Source organism: Podarcis liolepis (assembly GCF_965112155.1).
Source record: "Podarcis liolepis genome assembly, chromosome: 1".
NCBI lineage: Eukaryota > Metazoa > Chordata > Lepidosauria > Squamata > Lacertidae > Podarcis > Podarcis liolepis.
This window is the reverse complement of record NC_139554.1, coordinates 65,265,782-65,282,836: the sequence shown is the minus strand read 5'-3', so window position 1 is coordinate 65,282,836 and position 17,055 is coordinate 65,265,782. Positions and strand designations below refer to the sequence as shown.

The 17,055-nt window shown below is 43.2% G+C and overlaps 1 protein-coding gene across 2 annotated transcripts in view; it reads right to left on the bottom strand.

Annotated features, from left to right (window-relative positions):
- The window catches only part of QSER1 (glutamine and serine rich 1), a 39,978-nt gene extending 23,157 nt beyond the window's left edge, over positions 1-16,821 (bottom strand). For both annotated transcript variants that reach the window (XR_014516384.1, XM_083462366.1), the window contains exons 1-3: positions 16,328-16,821; positions 1,227-1,330; positions 314-475 (exon numbers count right to left, since the gene is read on the bottom strand). Coding sequence is in view for 1 of the 2 variants with exons in the window: in XM_083462366.1 (XP_083318492.1) it covers positions 314-475; positions 1,227-1,330; positions 16,328-16,458 (397 nt within the window). In the remaining variant the exon portion in view is untranslated. The remainder of the gene's footprint in view (positions 1-313; positions 476-1,226; positions 1,331-16,327) is intronic.
- Positions 16,822-17,055: the final 234 nt, after the last annotated feature.

Genomic DNA, 17,055 nt, shown 5'->3' with positions numbered 1-17,055 from the left:
GCAGGAAGAGATCCAACGTTAAGTGTTTATAACTGGATTATATACTGTTTAAAGAGCAATACCTAGATACAAATAGCAGTTAGGCACAAATGCAGTACCTTTTGAAGCAAATATGGTTGTCAAAATAGATGTTTATTAAAGACTTAAAACACTTAAAATGAAAATATTTCCCTAGAAATGCAAAACAAAATGGGAAAAAATTAAAAACAAACATTCTCTCTTAATTTCTCTATGATACTAATATTTCATATATTTATTTACTTATCTATAGAGAAACAACAGACTTAAGTTCTGAAAATTAGGAAAATGTCACCTGGCTGCCATGTTGGAGCTCTGAACTGTGGCAAGAGAGAAGTTCCTGAAGAAACAGCCTGAGCATTGCGGGATTCAATTGCAGAGAGAAAATTCATAACTGATGTATCTTTAGTGTTGTTATTGCTGCTGTGCATAGTGTTATCAAAAATCCCAGAAAGGCCTGGAACAAACAAATCACATATGAGTCTGAGCACAAAAAACTACACATTACACAATATGCTGCACATTTAAGTGTGCAGCCATACATTCAATGGACATGTAACTCAACCATAAGACTTGCTGGCTAATCTTGGGTAAATTACGATCTCTCAGTCAAACAAGGAATTAATGGGGGAAGAAAGACAGAAGAATGTATTGAGATACTGGGATAATGGAAGTGGAGATTATCTAAATAAACTTCAAATGTATTTGAATTGTAGCACCATCAGTTCCAACATCAATTATATGCTCATCTTTTAACTCGCATTTTTTAAAGATTGAACAGTCCACATGAACAGCCCTTGACATCTAAATGTAATTAGCATAAGAATAGTGAGCAGATTGTCTGTAGCTGTGCCTTTAAAATAGCTGTACATTTCACTCTCCTTCCAAAAAAGGTTCACACTCTTCAGAAATGTGAAAGCTAGTCATGCAGGTAAGGTGGTGACAGGGAAACAGAAATTACTTAAAACATTAATTTATGAAATGTTTTTTAAAAACTAAGTGACTAGTAATTTTTATTTGATGAAGTGCATAATAGCACTACCAGGATAGTGCAAATGATAATGCACATTCCTCAAAACATTCTCCTTTATCTATCCCTTGTGAGCATCTAAGTCATCTGCTAGAAGTGTGCTAGAAATTTATAACTGATTTTATACAAAACTGAGAAACATATTCATTTAAACTGAAGATTCACAAAGAATTATTACCGGCGGGTAGGGAAGTAGTGGCGTATGCAGGAAGCTGGTGGGAAGTTGTATATGTTTGCCTGTGAAAATCTGTTTCGGATGAATGCCCTCCTCCATAGCTTAAACTGGGGGGAAAGTAAAAGTTATAACACGTAAAATTAGTGAAAACAACAACATGACAACGATAAGTCTGACAATCACATAAAAAGAGATAAAGCAAAATAACCTCAAAAGAACATGAACTTTAGCGGTTCATGTTCTTTTGAGGTTACTATTACTACTGATCTGAAGTAGTGCCAATTCTTTACCCAACTTTGCATCAACAAACTGATCCAAGAAAGCTGCTTTAGTTTACCAAACCAACAAAATAACTTTTAAAACATTAACATATCAAAACAGAGATTTGTTTCCTTATTTTATTTCTTCCTAGACACATATGGGCAGTATCCATAGCTATATTTTTGGATTAAAGTTGTCTTGAGTTCTGGAGACCTCAATCACATAAAATGTTTGCAGAGCTTCTCCGAGTTCAAATAAAATTATAAAATGTGTGCAGGATAGGGCAGCGTGTGTGGTTTTGAAATTTGGGGAGGGTTTTTCTTTTTTGAATTTGCTTGCTTGTTGTTCTCCTTGGGAGGGCAGTGCCCCAGAAGCCCAACTCCCACTGCTTAAGCTCCCCCCCCCTCCGCCAACCCTGAAGACTGGGTAGGTTGGAGAAGGGTGATGGTCTCCACATTTGTTTTGAATGCCTCTAAAGTGCAGTGCAACTGCAAGAGGATCCTTGCTTTTCCCCTCCAATTCCAAGGTTGGGGAAGAGGTCAAGGATCCACCACACTTGCCAGAGCACAGTGGCCCCCTTGACACTGATATGAACCTCTTCCACATTTCCCTTCATGATTGTCTGGTCTCCCCCACGTCAGAGGTGAAACAAACAAGAGGAAGTGGTGACTATGCACAGGGTAAACGTAAAGGTAAAGTCGTGGATGACTCTGGGGTTGTGGCGCTCATCTTGCTTTACTGGCTGAGGGAACAGGTGTACAGCTTCTGGGTCATGTGGCCAGCATGACTAAGCCGCTTCTGGCAAACCAGAGCAGCACACGGAAACGCCGTTTACCTTCCCACCAGAGCAGTACCTATTTATCTACTTGCACTTTGATGTGCTTCAAACTGCTGGGTGGGCAGGAGCAGGGACTGAGCAAGGGGAGCTCACCCTGTCACGGGGATTCGAACTGCCGACCTTCTTATTGGCAAGCCCTATGCTCTGTGGTTTAGACCACAGTGCCACCCACGTCCCTATGCACAGAGTAGGTTCCTGTTAAGAAATGCAAACATGAAAATATACCAGGACAGGTTTGTTTTGGTGGTGGTGGGGACTGCACACCCACCACCTGAAAATAATGCTACATGAAAGATGTAATGGTTAGATGTGGGCTGTATGTTGTCCAACCAAAACATAGTACTTACTGAAGAATGATCCTTAGTTCTCAACTTTCCATAGCAATAATTTTAGTGGCAATTAAAAATGTCAAATTCAAATTTGTGTTACAAAGGAGCAAAAGCAGTTATGTTAAGAAAAATACTTAAGTTTCTTTAAAAATCTGTTACAATTTGAATGTAACCATAAATAAGGTACGTTTAATGTGAAATGGTATTATTGATATATTAGTGTGGCAGAAACATGCATGTCATATAAAAGAAAAGGAGCTATTATAAACTATGCAGTATCTTTTGCTTTTGACACCAGTACTGAGCTACTGGAATCACTCTACTTTGAAAATCTATACTGTACTAAAAGACACATATTGGACTATTATGCACATCTTAAACAAGTGCTTAGTCATTCTTCTACTTTATGCACAATTTGAAAAAATACTAATTTAGTATTTTTCCACTTCCTTTAGGTGCTGCCTAACTAATGTTTAGCAATAAACAAGAGAATGTTATGGGAACCTCCAAATGTTAGAAGGGTCAAAACCACATTATTATTAAAATAACATGTACTTTGCTAGAAAGAGCTAACAGAATTGCACCAGCATCTCAACTTGCGTTCTTTCTCAAAACTATTGTACTCCACAAAACTTATACTGTATTTCCAGTAAACATTTGGAGCACCTATATGCAAACAACCAAAACAAGAGAACATAGACACCTTCACCAATGGAAGGAGCAACTTCCATCCTCAATGAATGAATGCGAAGGCTTGAGTAGAGAACTTATGAGACTCTGGACTGCATTGTATACATTACATATTATTTGGCATTACGGACTCGATCTAGAGTCGTGTGAATTTTAACTGTTCTGGGAAATGAGACTGCATCTTCCTCTCAACTGTGACCACTAAAAATCCTCAGCAAATGCTTGTGTTGCGGCACAGATATCTGCAATGGGAAGAGGAATCTGAAAACCAGGCAGAGGCAGGTGGCAGAAGCATCACGGAAGTAAATCTACATTTAAATAAGATAATACTATTTTTGAAAACTTTTTAAAAATTAATCATCTCTTTTACATCCCCACTCTTTACATCAGCTAATAAAACTAAGAAATCCAAAGCAGACACACCCTTAAGAAAAATCTACATTGTCATGTCAGGAATCTGCTGAATTTGATAGTTAGTTCAGTTACAAAAATGATACAAGAGGCGACGGGGGGGGGGGGGGCAGCCTACAGAGGCATTAACCTGCAGAGCAAACCAACAGTAAAAAAGAGCAAAAGTTCTGCAGAATGAAGCCTCCAGTGGCTTTTTTTTTTTTGAGAAAGAGAGAGGGAGAGAATTGTTGGGCTGCTATTAGGAAGAAAGTTTATGTAGAAGCCCCCTATACAGTGGTACCTCTGGTTGCCTGTTTGCAACATGAAAAGAGCGCAACCTGCAGCAGCGCGTCTGTGCATGCGCAGGTCACGATTCGCCACTTCTGTGAATGCACGGCATTTTGCGCACCTGTGCATGCGGCGAAACCTGGAAGAAACCCTTTCCGGTACTTCCGGGTCGCCGTGGGACGTAACCTGAAAGAACATAACATGAAGCGGACATAACCAGAGGTATGACTGTACTTCCCTTTCTTACACTGATGGCAACAGAAGCCATTCACATCTAAGAAAAACAAAGGGCTTATGTCACCCATCTGGGTCCGTAGGGAGGCAAGACTCCCCCCGCCCAATTTAATTCTGGATTAGAAAGGAAAAGAACATTTCTCAGCTTCACTACTCACAATTTGCACCATCTGCCAGCACTCTCGAGAGATGCTCCTTGTTGTCAGTGAGCATCTGAGGAACAACAATGTTCTGAAGCTGACATGGATTTGAGGATACCCCCCTCAAACTAAAACATTTAACATTCTGGTTAAGAGTGACAGAAGCACTATTATCAATCTAAACTGGAGTTCAATTTTAATTTAAGTAAAGCTACAATCCAAATCATACCAGTTCTCTCTAAGAAAACGAACTTTGGATTGTGCTCCAACTAAGAGAGAGGAAAAAAGTAACCTTTTGTTTAGCATCACCCGCTGATTGTATTGGTGCTGAAGAGAAGATTCGTAACAAAGCCACAGAAAGCTCAGTTGTTAGGCTGACTTGCCTTTCAATAGCCTGAGGGAAGAAAACTCCTGTAAAAAAAGGCATCAGGGCTAACTAAGGGACTGGATAGAAAGTATTATTACAGATATTCCATTAGCCCAGTCCAACTGAAGGCAAGTCATACTGTCATCCAGATTGTTTTTAGTTATGTGAAACCAGGCTAACACAGCATACAATTGTACCTTGGCGCCCAAACGCCTTGGGAGTTGAATGTTCCGACTCCCAAACGATCGAAAACTGGAATTGAGTGTTCCGGACATTATGTTGGAAGCCGAATGTCCGACGGGGCTTCTGATTGGCTGCAGGAGCTTCCTGCAGCCAATCAGAAGCCACGCTTTGGAAGTCGAACATTTTGGAAGTCGAATGGACTTCCAGAATGGATTCTGTCCGACTTCCGAGGTACAACTGTATAGTACATTTGTTCCATCATTTCATGAAGAATTGTATGTATCAGTGACAGTGCACCACCAGGCCACGTGCCTGATATGTCCTGACAAGCTTTTTTAAAGACCCACCACCCTGCTAAACAAATTTAGCTCTGCCAAACAACATTGGCTTTGGTGGTGCTGAGTTCGCAGCACTCCAGAAACAGGAAGGAGTGTTCTGGTATGTTCCAATGCTTTGCCAGAACTCTTAAAAAACAACAACAGATCAGGTCAGATCAAAGTGCTTCTTTCCATTTCTGGCATGTTCTGATCTGCTCTCAATGGCAATGGTTTGTTCAGTGCCATCACTACTCATGGAACTGATGAAGGATAAGACTCGATCTCTCAGGCAGAAGTGGTAGCTGGTTGACTTCAATGTGCACACTCCTTTTCCCAGTCCCTAGTACTCCAGAAGAGCAGCAGTGTGCTCAGAGATTTTTAAAGTACCAGATTCATGGGGAACTAAGGTGATGCTCTCTCCTACTGCCCTCAATCCTTTCCCACCCTGTATGCCTCCAGGAGCTGGCTGTGAGATTTAAAAAGCAGCACTCTTGATGAGCATCATTAATTGGGTGTGTGTTCTTTAAAAGGCAACTGAGAAGGCAGGCAGTATTAAATTAATGGTGAGGGGTAATTGGGAATTCATTTTCAATTCATTTTCTATTCAGTTAATTAATTTCAGTTCCTTTATGTCATAGGATTTTGAGCACCTTTGTCATGTGACCCCCGTCATGTGGTAACAAAGCAATACAGAACTAAAAAAAACAGCCAGCCATTCCTGCTCTACAGCAAATATGACTCCCTTGGGCATGCAAATGAATATCTGCAGCCAGTTGCTCTGTCAATATCTCCAATAATTAACGTAACAAAGGGCAGGAACAGCTTTTCTGAAGAATTCTTTTGGTAAGGTAGGCCCACAGGATAAATTCTACTAAGAAGCTGATGACCAACTAATTGAAATGATGGTGTCTCAGAACAAAAGAAAGGCTTGTCGAGGCTATACCTGGCAAAAAAACACACATTTGATTTATTTACAGAAGACACTGATTTCCAGGAAGAGAAATGAATGGACTTATTCTTTAAAGATGGCAATGTCATCTAAACAATGATCAGAAGCAAGGAATGAGTACATTATTTCTATTTTTGCTACACGGTTGTTTCTGCTCTACCCACAGCAATGCTTTGATTCTGAGAGTAGAACATATGCTACTAACGGCATATATATTTCTGTGCTAAATTTGAGAATACCATTGAGGTGGTGGCAAAGCCTCACCCCAGCACCAGTGCCTAGGGCAGGCTTCCTCAACCTCAGCCCTCCAGATGTTTTTGGCCTACAACTCCCATGATCCCTAGCTAGCAGGAGCAGTGGTCAGGGGTGATGGGAATTGTAGTCTCAAAACATCTGGAGGGTCGGGGTTGAGGAAGCCTGGCCCAGGGCTACTGCCAGGCTTTACCCCTCTTTCACTATCATGCCAAACTATATATGCTCCTCCTATGTTAAAAAAAAAATCAATGGATCCCATATACTTCTGTAGGATGAATTAACTATTATCTGTCATACATTTTGGGAAAATATACAGCATATTAGGCTCAAATAACTTGCTGTTGTCCCTATGTACACCAAGATGGAATAAAATACATGTACAGGATAACCAATAGTTCACAAACATGCTGTGAAAGATGATTTATGGTCACCTCAGAAAACCAATACAAACTCAGTTTGTATTACCTTCTTCAAATATACCTATATATCTATATATATACACACACACAGAGAGAGAGAACAAAGCATGCCCAGATTATTTCAAAAGGGTGCTTAACTGTAATGTGGTTTTCAAGATCTTGTCCATCTCTACTGCATCTAAAAACAGTGCAATTTCCTGCCTCAATACAACTCGATACCACTTGCATGCCACTAGACAACTCAAGTGCACAGTTAATCAGCTTTCTAGACTACCACAAAACAATTACATGATGGCAATACATATGAGCCTATTACAGTGGTACCTCAGGTTACAGATGCTTCAGGTTGCAGACGCTTCAGGTTACAGACTCCGCTAACCCAGAAATAGTACCTCGGGTTAAGAACTTTACTTCAGAATGAGAACAGAAATTGCGTGGTGGCGGCAGCAGCAGGAGGCCCCATTAGCTAAAGTGGTATCTCAGGTTGAGAACAGTTTCAGGTTAAGAATGGACCTCCAGAACGAATTAAGTTCTTGAACAGAGGTACCACTGTACAGCTTGGCACACATAAGCAGCGTCTTGGGAGGTATACTGTACTATACAGTGGTACCTCGGGCTACGTACTTAATTTGTTCCAGAGGTCCGTTCTTAACCTGAAACTGTTCTTAACCTGAAGCACCACTTTAGCTAATGGGGCCTCTCGCTGCCGCCACACAACTTCTGTTCTCATCCTGAAGCAAAGTTCTTAACCCGAGGTACTATTTCTGGGTTAGCAGAGTCTGTAACCTGAAGCGTATGTAACCTGAAGCATATATAATCCGAGGTACCACTGTACAGGTGTTTTTGCAAGACAATAAACAAATTCAGCAAAAGGAAAGGAATTGCAAGTTTGGAAAGCCTATCTATAACTGGTTAACAAAGAGTAAAAAAGACAATTGGAAAAGCAGAGAAAGAATCTAGAACCAGTACAGAACTGATACCACTTTTAATGGTACACTTATGTTAATGAACAATTTCAAGAAAAACAACAACACATGGCCAAGAGAAAAAACGTTTTTAAGCAAAATGCCAGCTAAAGGGGTCTTATTCTGTCGCATCTGAAACTGTGCGTATATTCTCCACACCCGCTAGGTAAGTACTAAGATATGGCATTCTGGCAGATTTTGCACTATATAATTTGGACCAAGTTCACTTAGTTTTCAGCACTTACAATCTGCCCAAAGTACAAATTTTGGATGACCCCACTATCATTATGGGCTATTGCACACAGACAATGGGAACAATGACAGCGCCAAACTTAATTCATATTAGACCTGTCGCCTCTAGCCTTGCAAAAAAAAAATCCATCAGGAAATGCCATGATTTATTCTGTAACAATCTGAAAGCTACAAAGCAAAAAGGCCAAAGGCCCTTAAATATATTTACAAAGTGTCCAGAAGACTAGCAATCTGACACGCGTTTCATGAAGTAGTCAGACGATCTTGATTTTCTCAGCTCCCTATTTCCTGCAACTTGGTCCCTATTCACCTCTGAGTTCAGGCAACCCTGTCCATGCCGAATATTTTGCATGTTACTAAGGCACAGGAAAGAAACCTCAACAAAACACCAATGTAGTGTTCTGAATAGTGTGTCAAACTTGGACGAGAGGGGCCTGGGGTTGAATGGCACTTTTTTAGCTGAGTCCAGTAACCATCCCTTAGACTAGCATATCTCAAAGGATTGTTGTGAGAATAACCACTTAAGAGACATTGAGTTCCCTGGAAGGAACATGTTAGATAAATCATTAAATAAAATCTCTGAAATAAAATCTAGCTGCCTTATTCACCAGAATCACCAATCTCTGTAGTAAATGCCTGAGACTACTGACAGGAGGAATTCTTGTTTAGAAATAAGGTAAAACCATGCATACAGTGACTTATGTAGCTTCGCCACATGTGTTTATTATATGATGCACAGCAGGCATATATAATTTTTAATTTACAATTTTAGTTTCTCCTCTCAACTTCACATGGGATGTGAAATGGCTAGAACATACATAAATAAGAGAACTAAGAAGGCAGAATCTGTACAAGTCATGCATTCAAAAGCATTTTTTTTAAAAAAAGAACAAACAGATGTATTAGCTTGCTCAAAAAACAAACAAAACCAAGATTTCTGGTGACATTTGACTCTGCTCCATTGTCATTCATACGATGAAACAGCACTTCAAATCTCATCATCCACAAGATCTTGCATGATCAAGTCTGTTTTCTCTGTCTTTTGGATACTAGATTTCAAAATCTGCCAAGCAAAGCTATAAATGACGCCCACTGTACTTTTTTTTAAACAGACATCTCTGTCTGCAAAGCATAACTAGAGTGAGTGACAGAAAATACAAACATTTACTTATCTTGCAGTCCCAACCATACTGCACAAATGGTAATTTGCATTGTACTTAGAGATCTAGATTCTATGCTTAGTAAGTACAGCAGAACTATTTCTGTCTGTAAATATCAATACCACTAAAAAGCCAAGGAAAAAAATTCCAGGATGTCTTAGGATGTCTCCACAGCCCTTAGGATGCCTTACTCTTTAAGGGCAAGTAACAGCACACAGGTAACCTCAATATGGCACCAGACCCTGTATCTGCCACACAGAGCTTTGAGGAAATGCTTATGGTGCCTGCTGCATCTACCCAGAGGTTTGATGTTATTTTAATATCAGCATAAGTATCAAATTGTGACCACATCTTGTGTTGCTGATAGGACTCTTACGTACATGAATAGTACAATGCAAATAGTAGTAGGAAGCTACTAAAATGCTCTATTATCTCAGGGCACAATAGGTAGTAATGTTCACCACATGTGATATATTTGGATACACAGGAAGTAAATATTGTCTTCTGTGTAAACAAACCAGTATGTCATTGAATTGTCAGCTCACACAATGTGCACCTCTGTCATCTAGATTAAAGAAAGTCAAACTGCTTTAAACTTGAAGCACATTCTCCACAGCTGATTTGCAAAAAACCAAAACCCCACCCAGATCTGATTATCTCCTAGTTACTCTCTGCAGCCAAATCACAGCTGCTTCTCATTATCATCATCACTCCCTTTCTAATATAGGACCTGCCCATGAATGCTAAGCTTTCTCAGGTGTCTTTGGTGAAGGACTTCATTAAAAGATTTTTTAAAGTCTAAGAACACAATGCTGCCTGGATCACCTCTTTCTATAGGTTTGCTGACATTTTCAAAAGAACTCTTGAAAGGTCAGTGAGACAGGAATCACCCTTGCAGAAGCAATGTTGGTTCTCCTTCAGCAAGACTTGTTCTTCTAAATATTAGTTTAAAGGTAAAGGACCCCTGACAGTTAAGTCCAGTTGTGAACGACTCTGGAGTTGTGGCGCTCATCTTGCTTTACTGGCCGAGGGAGCCGATGTTTGTCTGCAGACAGTTTTTCCAAGTCATGTGGCCAGCATAACTAAGCTGCTTCTGGAGAAACCAGAACAGTGCACGGAAACGGCGTTTAACTTCCTGCCGGAGTAGTACCTATTTATCTACTTGCACTTTGACGCGCTTTCAAACAGCTAGGTTGGCAGGAGCTGGGACTGAGCAACGGGAGCTCACCCCGTCGCGGGGATTCGAACCGCCGACCTTCTGATCGGCAAGCCCTAGGCTCTGTGGTTTAACCCACAGCGCCACCCGCGTCCCTAATAATAATATATTAGTTTATTCTGTTTTTAAAGAATGCTTAGCTGAATTCCCAAGGTTTAAAAAGTATAATAAAACGTCACCAATACCTAACAGGTGCACCCCCCTGCCCACAAACAAACAAAAACCCAGCTTAAAAAAACACAATCATACTCAGTAGCCATGAATGTTGACTCTTACCTGGAAAAGAAAAAATGGAAAACCAGGGGCAATGCAAAAACCAGGGTAGGGGCAAATGGAACAACTTGCTATAAGAGGGCATGGCCGGCCCATAAAATGGATCGATCCTATTAGGACAGGAAAGTAACTTATAACATCTTGTTGCAGGTCACACTTTCCCCCCTTAATAAGGAGCTCAGGTAGTCAACTCATTTTTAATATGACACAGGATTACCCCAAAATAGTGATTTGTATGTACTTACAGGACTTCCTTGCTACATGTTAGCATATGAATGTATATACAGGCACCCCCCCCACACACTTATGCACATTCTACTCGCATGTGGCCATGGGAAATAAATAATTCAATTCATATCCAGAAATGACAGGAGAGAGCTGGAGAGTCCTCATGGCTCTCATGGTGACCCCACCTGGAGCCCAAAGTGGATGTCAGTGAGGACAGAGGAAGCCCCACAGAGACCAGAGGCGCAGTGGGGCTTTGTTTTGTTTACGCTGCTCAGCCTCCCCACTTAACAGCTGGTGGGGGTGTAGAACAGCTGCTGCTGCTTATCTATGCATCCTCCAGCTGGCCCCAGAGCTGCTATTATTATTATTATTATTATTATTATTATTATTATTATTATTACCCCACCCATCTGACTGTGTTTCCCCAGCCACTTCCAGTGTGTATAAAAAAAGTTTCAATTCCAGTTGCAGGTATTTTTGATATAGTATTTTTGATCTGGATTGGAGAGAGAGTGGCAGAGGGAGCATTTAAAAGGTGTTTAGACAGTGCTCCTCTCTTACATGACTTCAGTTATGGGGGGGTTGGAATGTAAACCCAAAGTAAGTGGGGAGGTGCTTGTATTAAAAGAATTTTGACAGTCATGTGACTAGTAATGTGAGGTGAGAATATTCTCGAGAATGAGAATAGTCTTGAGAATATTCTCTGCTAGAAAATTCTCTCGGAGAATATTCTCCCCAAACTAAATTCTAATGTAAGAACCAGTTTTACCACCCACATTAAAAAAAATCTAGTAAATAATAAGTGAAGCTGTGATATTAATGAATTTACTTGTATCAAACCTTAACATGCCAATTGTATTTTTTGACTTGTCCTATAACATGTACGCATTCTAACGGAAGAATAAAATATGACCTTATTGTTCCAATAGTGAAATGGATAACATTATTAGAATCGGACACACCAAGGTGGTTTGAGGTTGGGTGGTTGAGTCATTTAAAGAACTAGAAGATCACTTTGGAAAAGTGATGCCTTTGAGCCCCCTTATAAAGCAAGAAGAGAAATAGATGAAAGAGGCAGTTAAGAAAAGAAAAGAAATGGCGTTGCAGCCAATTCACTTTGTTGCAAATATCCTTGATCTAAAGTATAATGGCGTTCATTTATCACGAAATGAACAAATTCAAGGTACTGAGTTCATTGATCTCAAAATATCAGCAAGTGCACCAAATGATGCACAAGATATTTTGGCAGAGCTGACAGTATATCGTGCTAAAGAAGAGTTTTTTTAGCAAGTCAAACGTATTCAGTCGGTTGAAAAAGTGGATACAGTGGTTTGGTGGAAGGGACCATGCTTTGGTTCAAAGCTTAGCAGAGTGGTTGTGGACATTTTAAATATGCCACAAACGACAGCTGCAAAAGAACATAGCTTCAGTACTTATGGACTTATTCATTCAGCAAAAAGGAATAGGCTTACTACAGACAGAGCAGGAAAGCTTACATATGTAGCTCACAACTTAAAACTCCTAGAAGAGAAGAAAATACAGCTTCTAACAAGCTCATTGAATTTTACACAACCATCAACGTCGTTTTATGATCTCGCAGATGATCAGTGTGGAAGTGAAAGCTCTGTTACCAGTGGAGACGAAGATGGTGACTTATCCTCTTAAGATGTTTGAGGAGTCAAAAGAATATTCTCGAGAATTTGACATCACTACATTGACCTACAGAACACTGAGGACATACAGGAAATAAAATATAGAATAACTTGTCTCTCTGGAAAGGCAACCTCTGGGTTCACTTTGAACTCTACAAGCAAGAACTCCTATATTTGTTGTCACATGTTATTTTTTGAGGGGTGGGAGGCAGGCATGCAGGCAATCACACCTATGCTAAAATCCTAGATTTCTCTACTCTTTTTTACAAACTGCAGCCACTTTACTCCAGAGAATGAAAAATGGGCCTAATGGAAGCAAAAGCTAGGCACATTGTATTAGTAAACCAGAAGAGACATAGAATGTTAGGGGTGAAGGGGGGAAAGAAAAAGCGGGGAGGAATTGCTCAAGTCTCATGCTGCTTATAGGTTATGGAATTGCATGGAATTGGACTGTACAGGATTCAGATGGAATAAAAGAATGTTATCCAGAACCACTCGCCTCCTTCATAAGACAGTAAAATGCTTAAGGTTGGAGCTACCAATCAACCCCAAAACTGAGCTCCCTTAACACCATATAGCAAGCACGGGAAGACATGAGGGGCAAGGTGACCTTCCTCCCTAGAGGTCTGAATAGTGCTACATGGTCCAGCTTGGGTGGTTCTTTGAACAGGAGCACTTCACTTTTATTCTCCTGAAAATATCCCGTAACCATAAGTTTAGGACCGGAGTTTTCCTTCTCTAAGATGGGCTACCTTCTGAGACTGACAGGCCCCATCTGCCACTCACATGCAGCATGTGCAGAAAACAACTTCTTGACCATTAGACCCACTATTGGTCTCATCTGCTCAATCCACATGAGCCTGTCTTCACATGCGGTAAAGCCCCTAACTCACAAAGGGTTTGAGATCCATCAGCTACCGCTCACTTGGTTTATCCGGCCAGTCGAAGCTGTTCCCTGGTGTGGCTGCTATCGCCTGCTGACAGCTTCTGGGAGCCACAGGTGAGAGCTGAGTGCAGGATAGGGATCAAAGGTGGACAAACCTCCCCAGAAGGAACACAACATGTCCCCCACCATAGGTACTGCCCCTCCCCTAAAACCCCTGCTCAGTTACCGTTTTGCTTTGGGGCCCTTGAAGCAAGAAATCTGTACATATTTTCCCCTCAATTTGCCCTTACCTATCATCAGGATGGGACGCGGGTGGCGTTGTGGGTTAAACCACTGAGCCTCTTGGGCTTGCCGATCAGAAGGTCGGCGGTTCGAATCCCCGCAATGGAGTGAGCTCCCGTTGCTCAGTCCCTGCTCCTGCCAACGTAGCAGTTCAAAAGCACGTCAAAGTGCAAGTAGATAAATAGGTACCGCTCCGGCGAGAAGGTAAATGGTGTTTCCGTGCACTGCTCTGGTTCGCCAGAAGCGGCTTCGTCATGCTGGCCACATGACCCAGAAGCTGTATGCTGGCTTCCTCAGCCAGTAAAGCAAGATGAGCGCCGCAACCCCAGAGTCGGCCACGACTGGACCTAATAGTCAGGGGTCCCTTTACCTTTACATTTTATCATCAGGCAAGTGACTTAAAGCAGAGTTATTACATGGTCCTGGCTATGGGAGTGAGTGAGAGCTCATGATGAGAAAAAGCATGCAGCACACGACAAAGCACTTGCCAACTTTTAACTCATCAGCTTTTACCATCTCCATGATCTTTTGAGCCTGGACATCAACAATGAAAATTCTCTTGTGGGGAAATGCTGTAGTTTAATAGCAGAGCATCTGCTTTGGACACAGAAAGTCCCAGGTTTAATCTCCAGGTATGACTGGGAGAGAAGCCTGTGTGAAATCCAGGAGAGCCACTGCCCATCAGTGTAGACAAAACTGAGCTAGGTGGACCAATGGCCTGACTAGGTGTAAGGCAGCTTCCTCTGTTCTCATTCTCCCACTCTCCTCTTAGTTTGCTGGTGAGCAGGCTTGGGCTGACTTGCAAGCCAGGGAATTATCAAGCCTTGCAAGCTTATCAAAGCCTGACTGCCAGCAAATAAGATTTCCTTGTTCTCCTCATGGACCAAAGCATCACACACCTATTTTGATTTCGCCTATGAGCATGGTTTTTAATTACAGCACTTTCTTTAAAAATCTCTTACATCTAAGTTAAAACAAGCTAAAGGATTATTGGGGGAGGCACCTGGATGACTGCTCCTCAGTCAATGTTAAAGAGCTGTCTATAAATTCGCTTACTGCATCAAAATTGGTTAAAGTCATCAAAATATGAAAGATAATATAATTTAAGATTGGTTGGTGGAGATACAAATTTCTTCCACTGTTGTTCCAGCTCAGAGATCCACTGCAACATTTTGTTGCAGGTCCCACCTGTTCCATACCAACACCCAACCGGATTTCAGGTTCAACATGCGAAATCCCTCACTTGTTTTAAGAAGCACAAGTTGCTTAAATATATACAGTTAAATCTACATTTAAAAATATATATCGTAGGGCAAGCTACTATACTCACAGCATGGTAAAAACCCCTTTGCCAGCATGTATGAAAAAGCAATACAAAAGGAAATATAAAAGGATCACATTCATTATTCCACGCTTTACTCCGTTAAATCCCTGGGGATTTTATGCTCTTGGGCAAGTTTCAGTATAAAGAGTCAGAACATCCATAACCCTTTATCTATAGTAAAACAATAGATAACGTAATAAAATCTAAATGATGCGAGGATGCTGGGAAGCCATGAGATGAACCCAAAACACACTCTGGCGGCTTAAGATGAGATCATCCAGAGTTAGCAATGCCCATCCCCAATTGCCAACTCTGCGCTTTCAACCTCCAAAGCACACGGTATTGTTCTTCACACTCCTTCCCTCTGTAAACTGTGCCGTTTAACAAATTGCGCCACACCTTTAAAGCCTCGCTCTGCCCACTAGGATTGACTGTATACATATGGGAGTGGGGGAGCCTTCCCCACTTTCCTCCAAAGATCTCAAAGACGACACACACAAAAAGTTGATACAGTATGAGATGGGCTTCCCCTAGGCAACGTAAAAAGTAAACACGAACTCTTGAACTCCAACATGCCTGGTGAACACGCGCGCGCGCGCACACACACCCCTCGGGAGCAGGAGACGAAAAGCAGGGCAACTTTCCCCGCTTTCTTAGGAGTTTAAATGCACTTTAATGGGGGAGGGGGTGAAGGGAAAAGGAGGACTAATTTTGGAATGCGTGGCTTCCCTCTTCCCACTTCGAGGGGAAGGAAGAAAAAACGCTCCAAGTTGCAGAAAGCGTGATTTTATAGAAGAGAGAAAATTGAGAAGCGTGGTTTGGGGATTGCATGGCAGCCCCGAATCACCCTCGCGCCCCCCGCCCCGGTCCTCTCCTACACCACGGAGCCGCCTTCCTCGCCCTCCGCCGGCTCCTATTGCCCTTTATTTGCTCGCCCTCCCAGCCGCCTTCACCTCGCGACACCCGCTTCCAAACCCCAACGGCGCCCTGGGCCCCCGCAGCGCCGGAGAAGGGCTGCCCGTCGCCGCTTTCTCCTTTCGGGAGGAGGGAAGCCTCCCCAAGCGCCGGCGCCTCCGCCGCTTCGAGGAGCGGCGGGCACGCCCCGCGGGCGCGAGGGGCACCGGAGGCCTCGTCCCAATCCCCGGCCTTTCCTGGAGCAGCCCCCGCAGCAGGCGAGCCGCCGGCTGCAGAGCGGACCCTCCTTACCTGGCCTTGAGGCTGCTGGCGCCCCGCTCGTAGGCCCAGGCGGAGGGCGGCGGCGAGGACGCGGCGGCGGCGGCGACCGAAGCCAGCGGGTCGGGGTAGCTGGGGGTCGCCGGGTAGTTCCTGTCCATCATCGGAGCGGGAAAGGAGGGGACGCCGCGGCTCCGCGCGGGGCCTGGGCGCGCGGGGAGAAGGGAAAGGGGGCGGAGGCGGGCGGGCTGCTTGGCGGCGGCGGCTGCAGCTGCAAGGACCGAGCGGGTGGGAGCGACTCCCCCCCTTCACTCTCGCAGGAGGAGGAGGAGGGCGGCAGCGGCGGCCACCCCCGACGCGGCCCTCCCCTCGGTTTCCGCCGCGAGGGGCGGGAAGGCGGCTCGTAATTAGGGGAGCGGCGGCTGCAAGCAGCCCAACCGAAGACCCATGTTGGGCTGCTGCTGCTGCGGCTGCTTACCAGGATGTCCCTCCCACCCCCGCCACAGTTTACTGGGGCTCCAGAGCACGGGAAGCAGCTGCTGCTGCTGCCGCCGCCGAGGATCCGTAATCGTAGCGGCGGCGGGAGAAGGAAGGGAGGAAGGAGTGTGCTTGGCCTACAGAACGGAACCGGGAAAGGCTGCGCGTCAGAATGCGGGCAATAACCGAGGAGCCCTAAATACGGACAAGCTTCGGGGTAGCCGAAGCCTGGTATGGCGACTGGGGATTGCATACTTCGGATGGGCTGCAGTAAGGACCCGTGT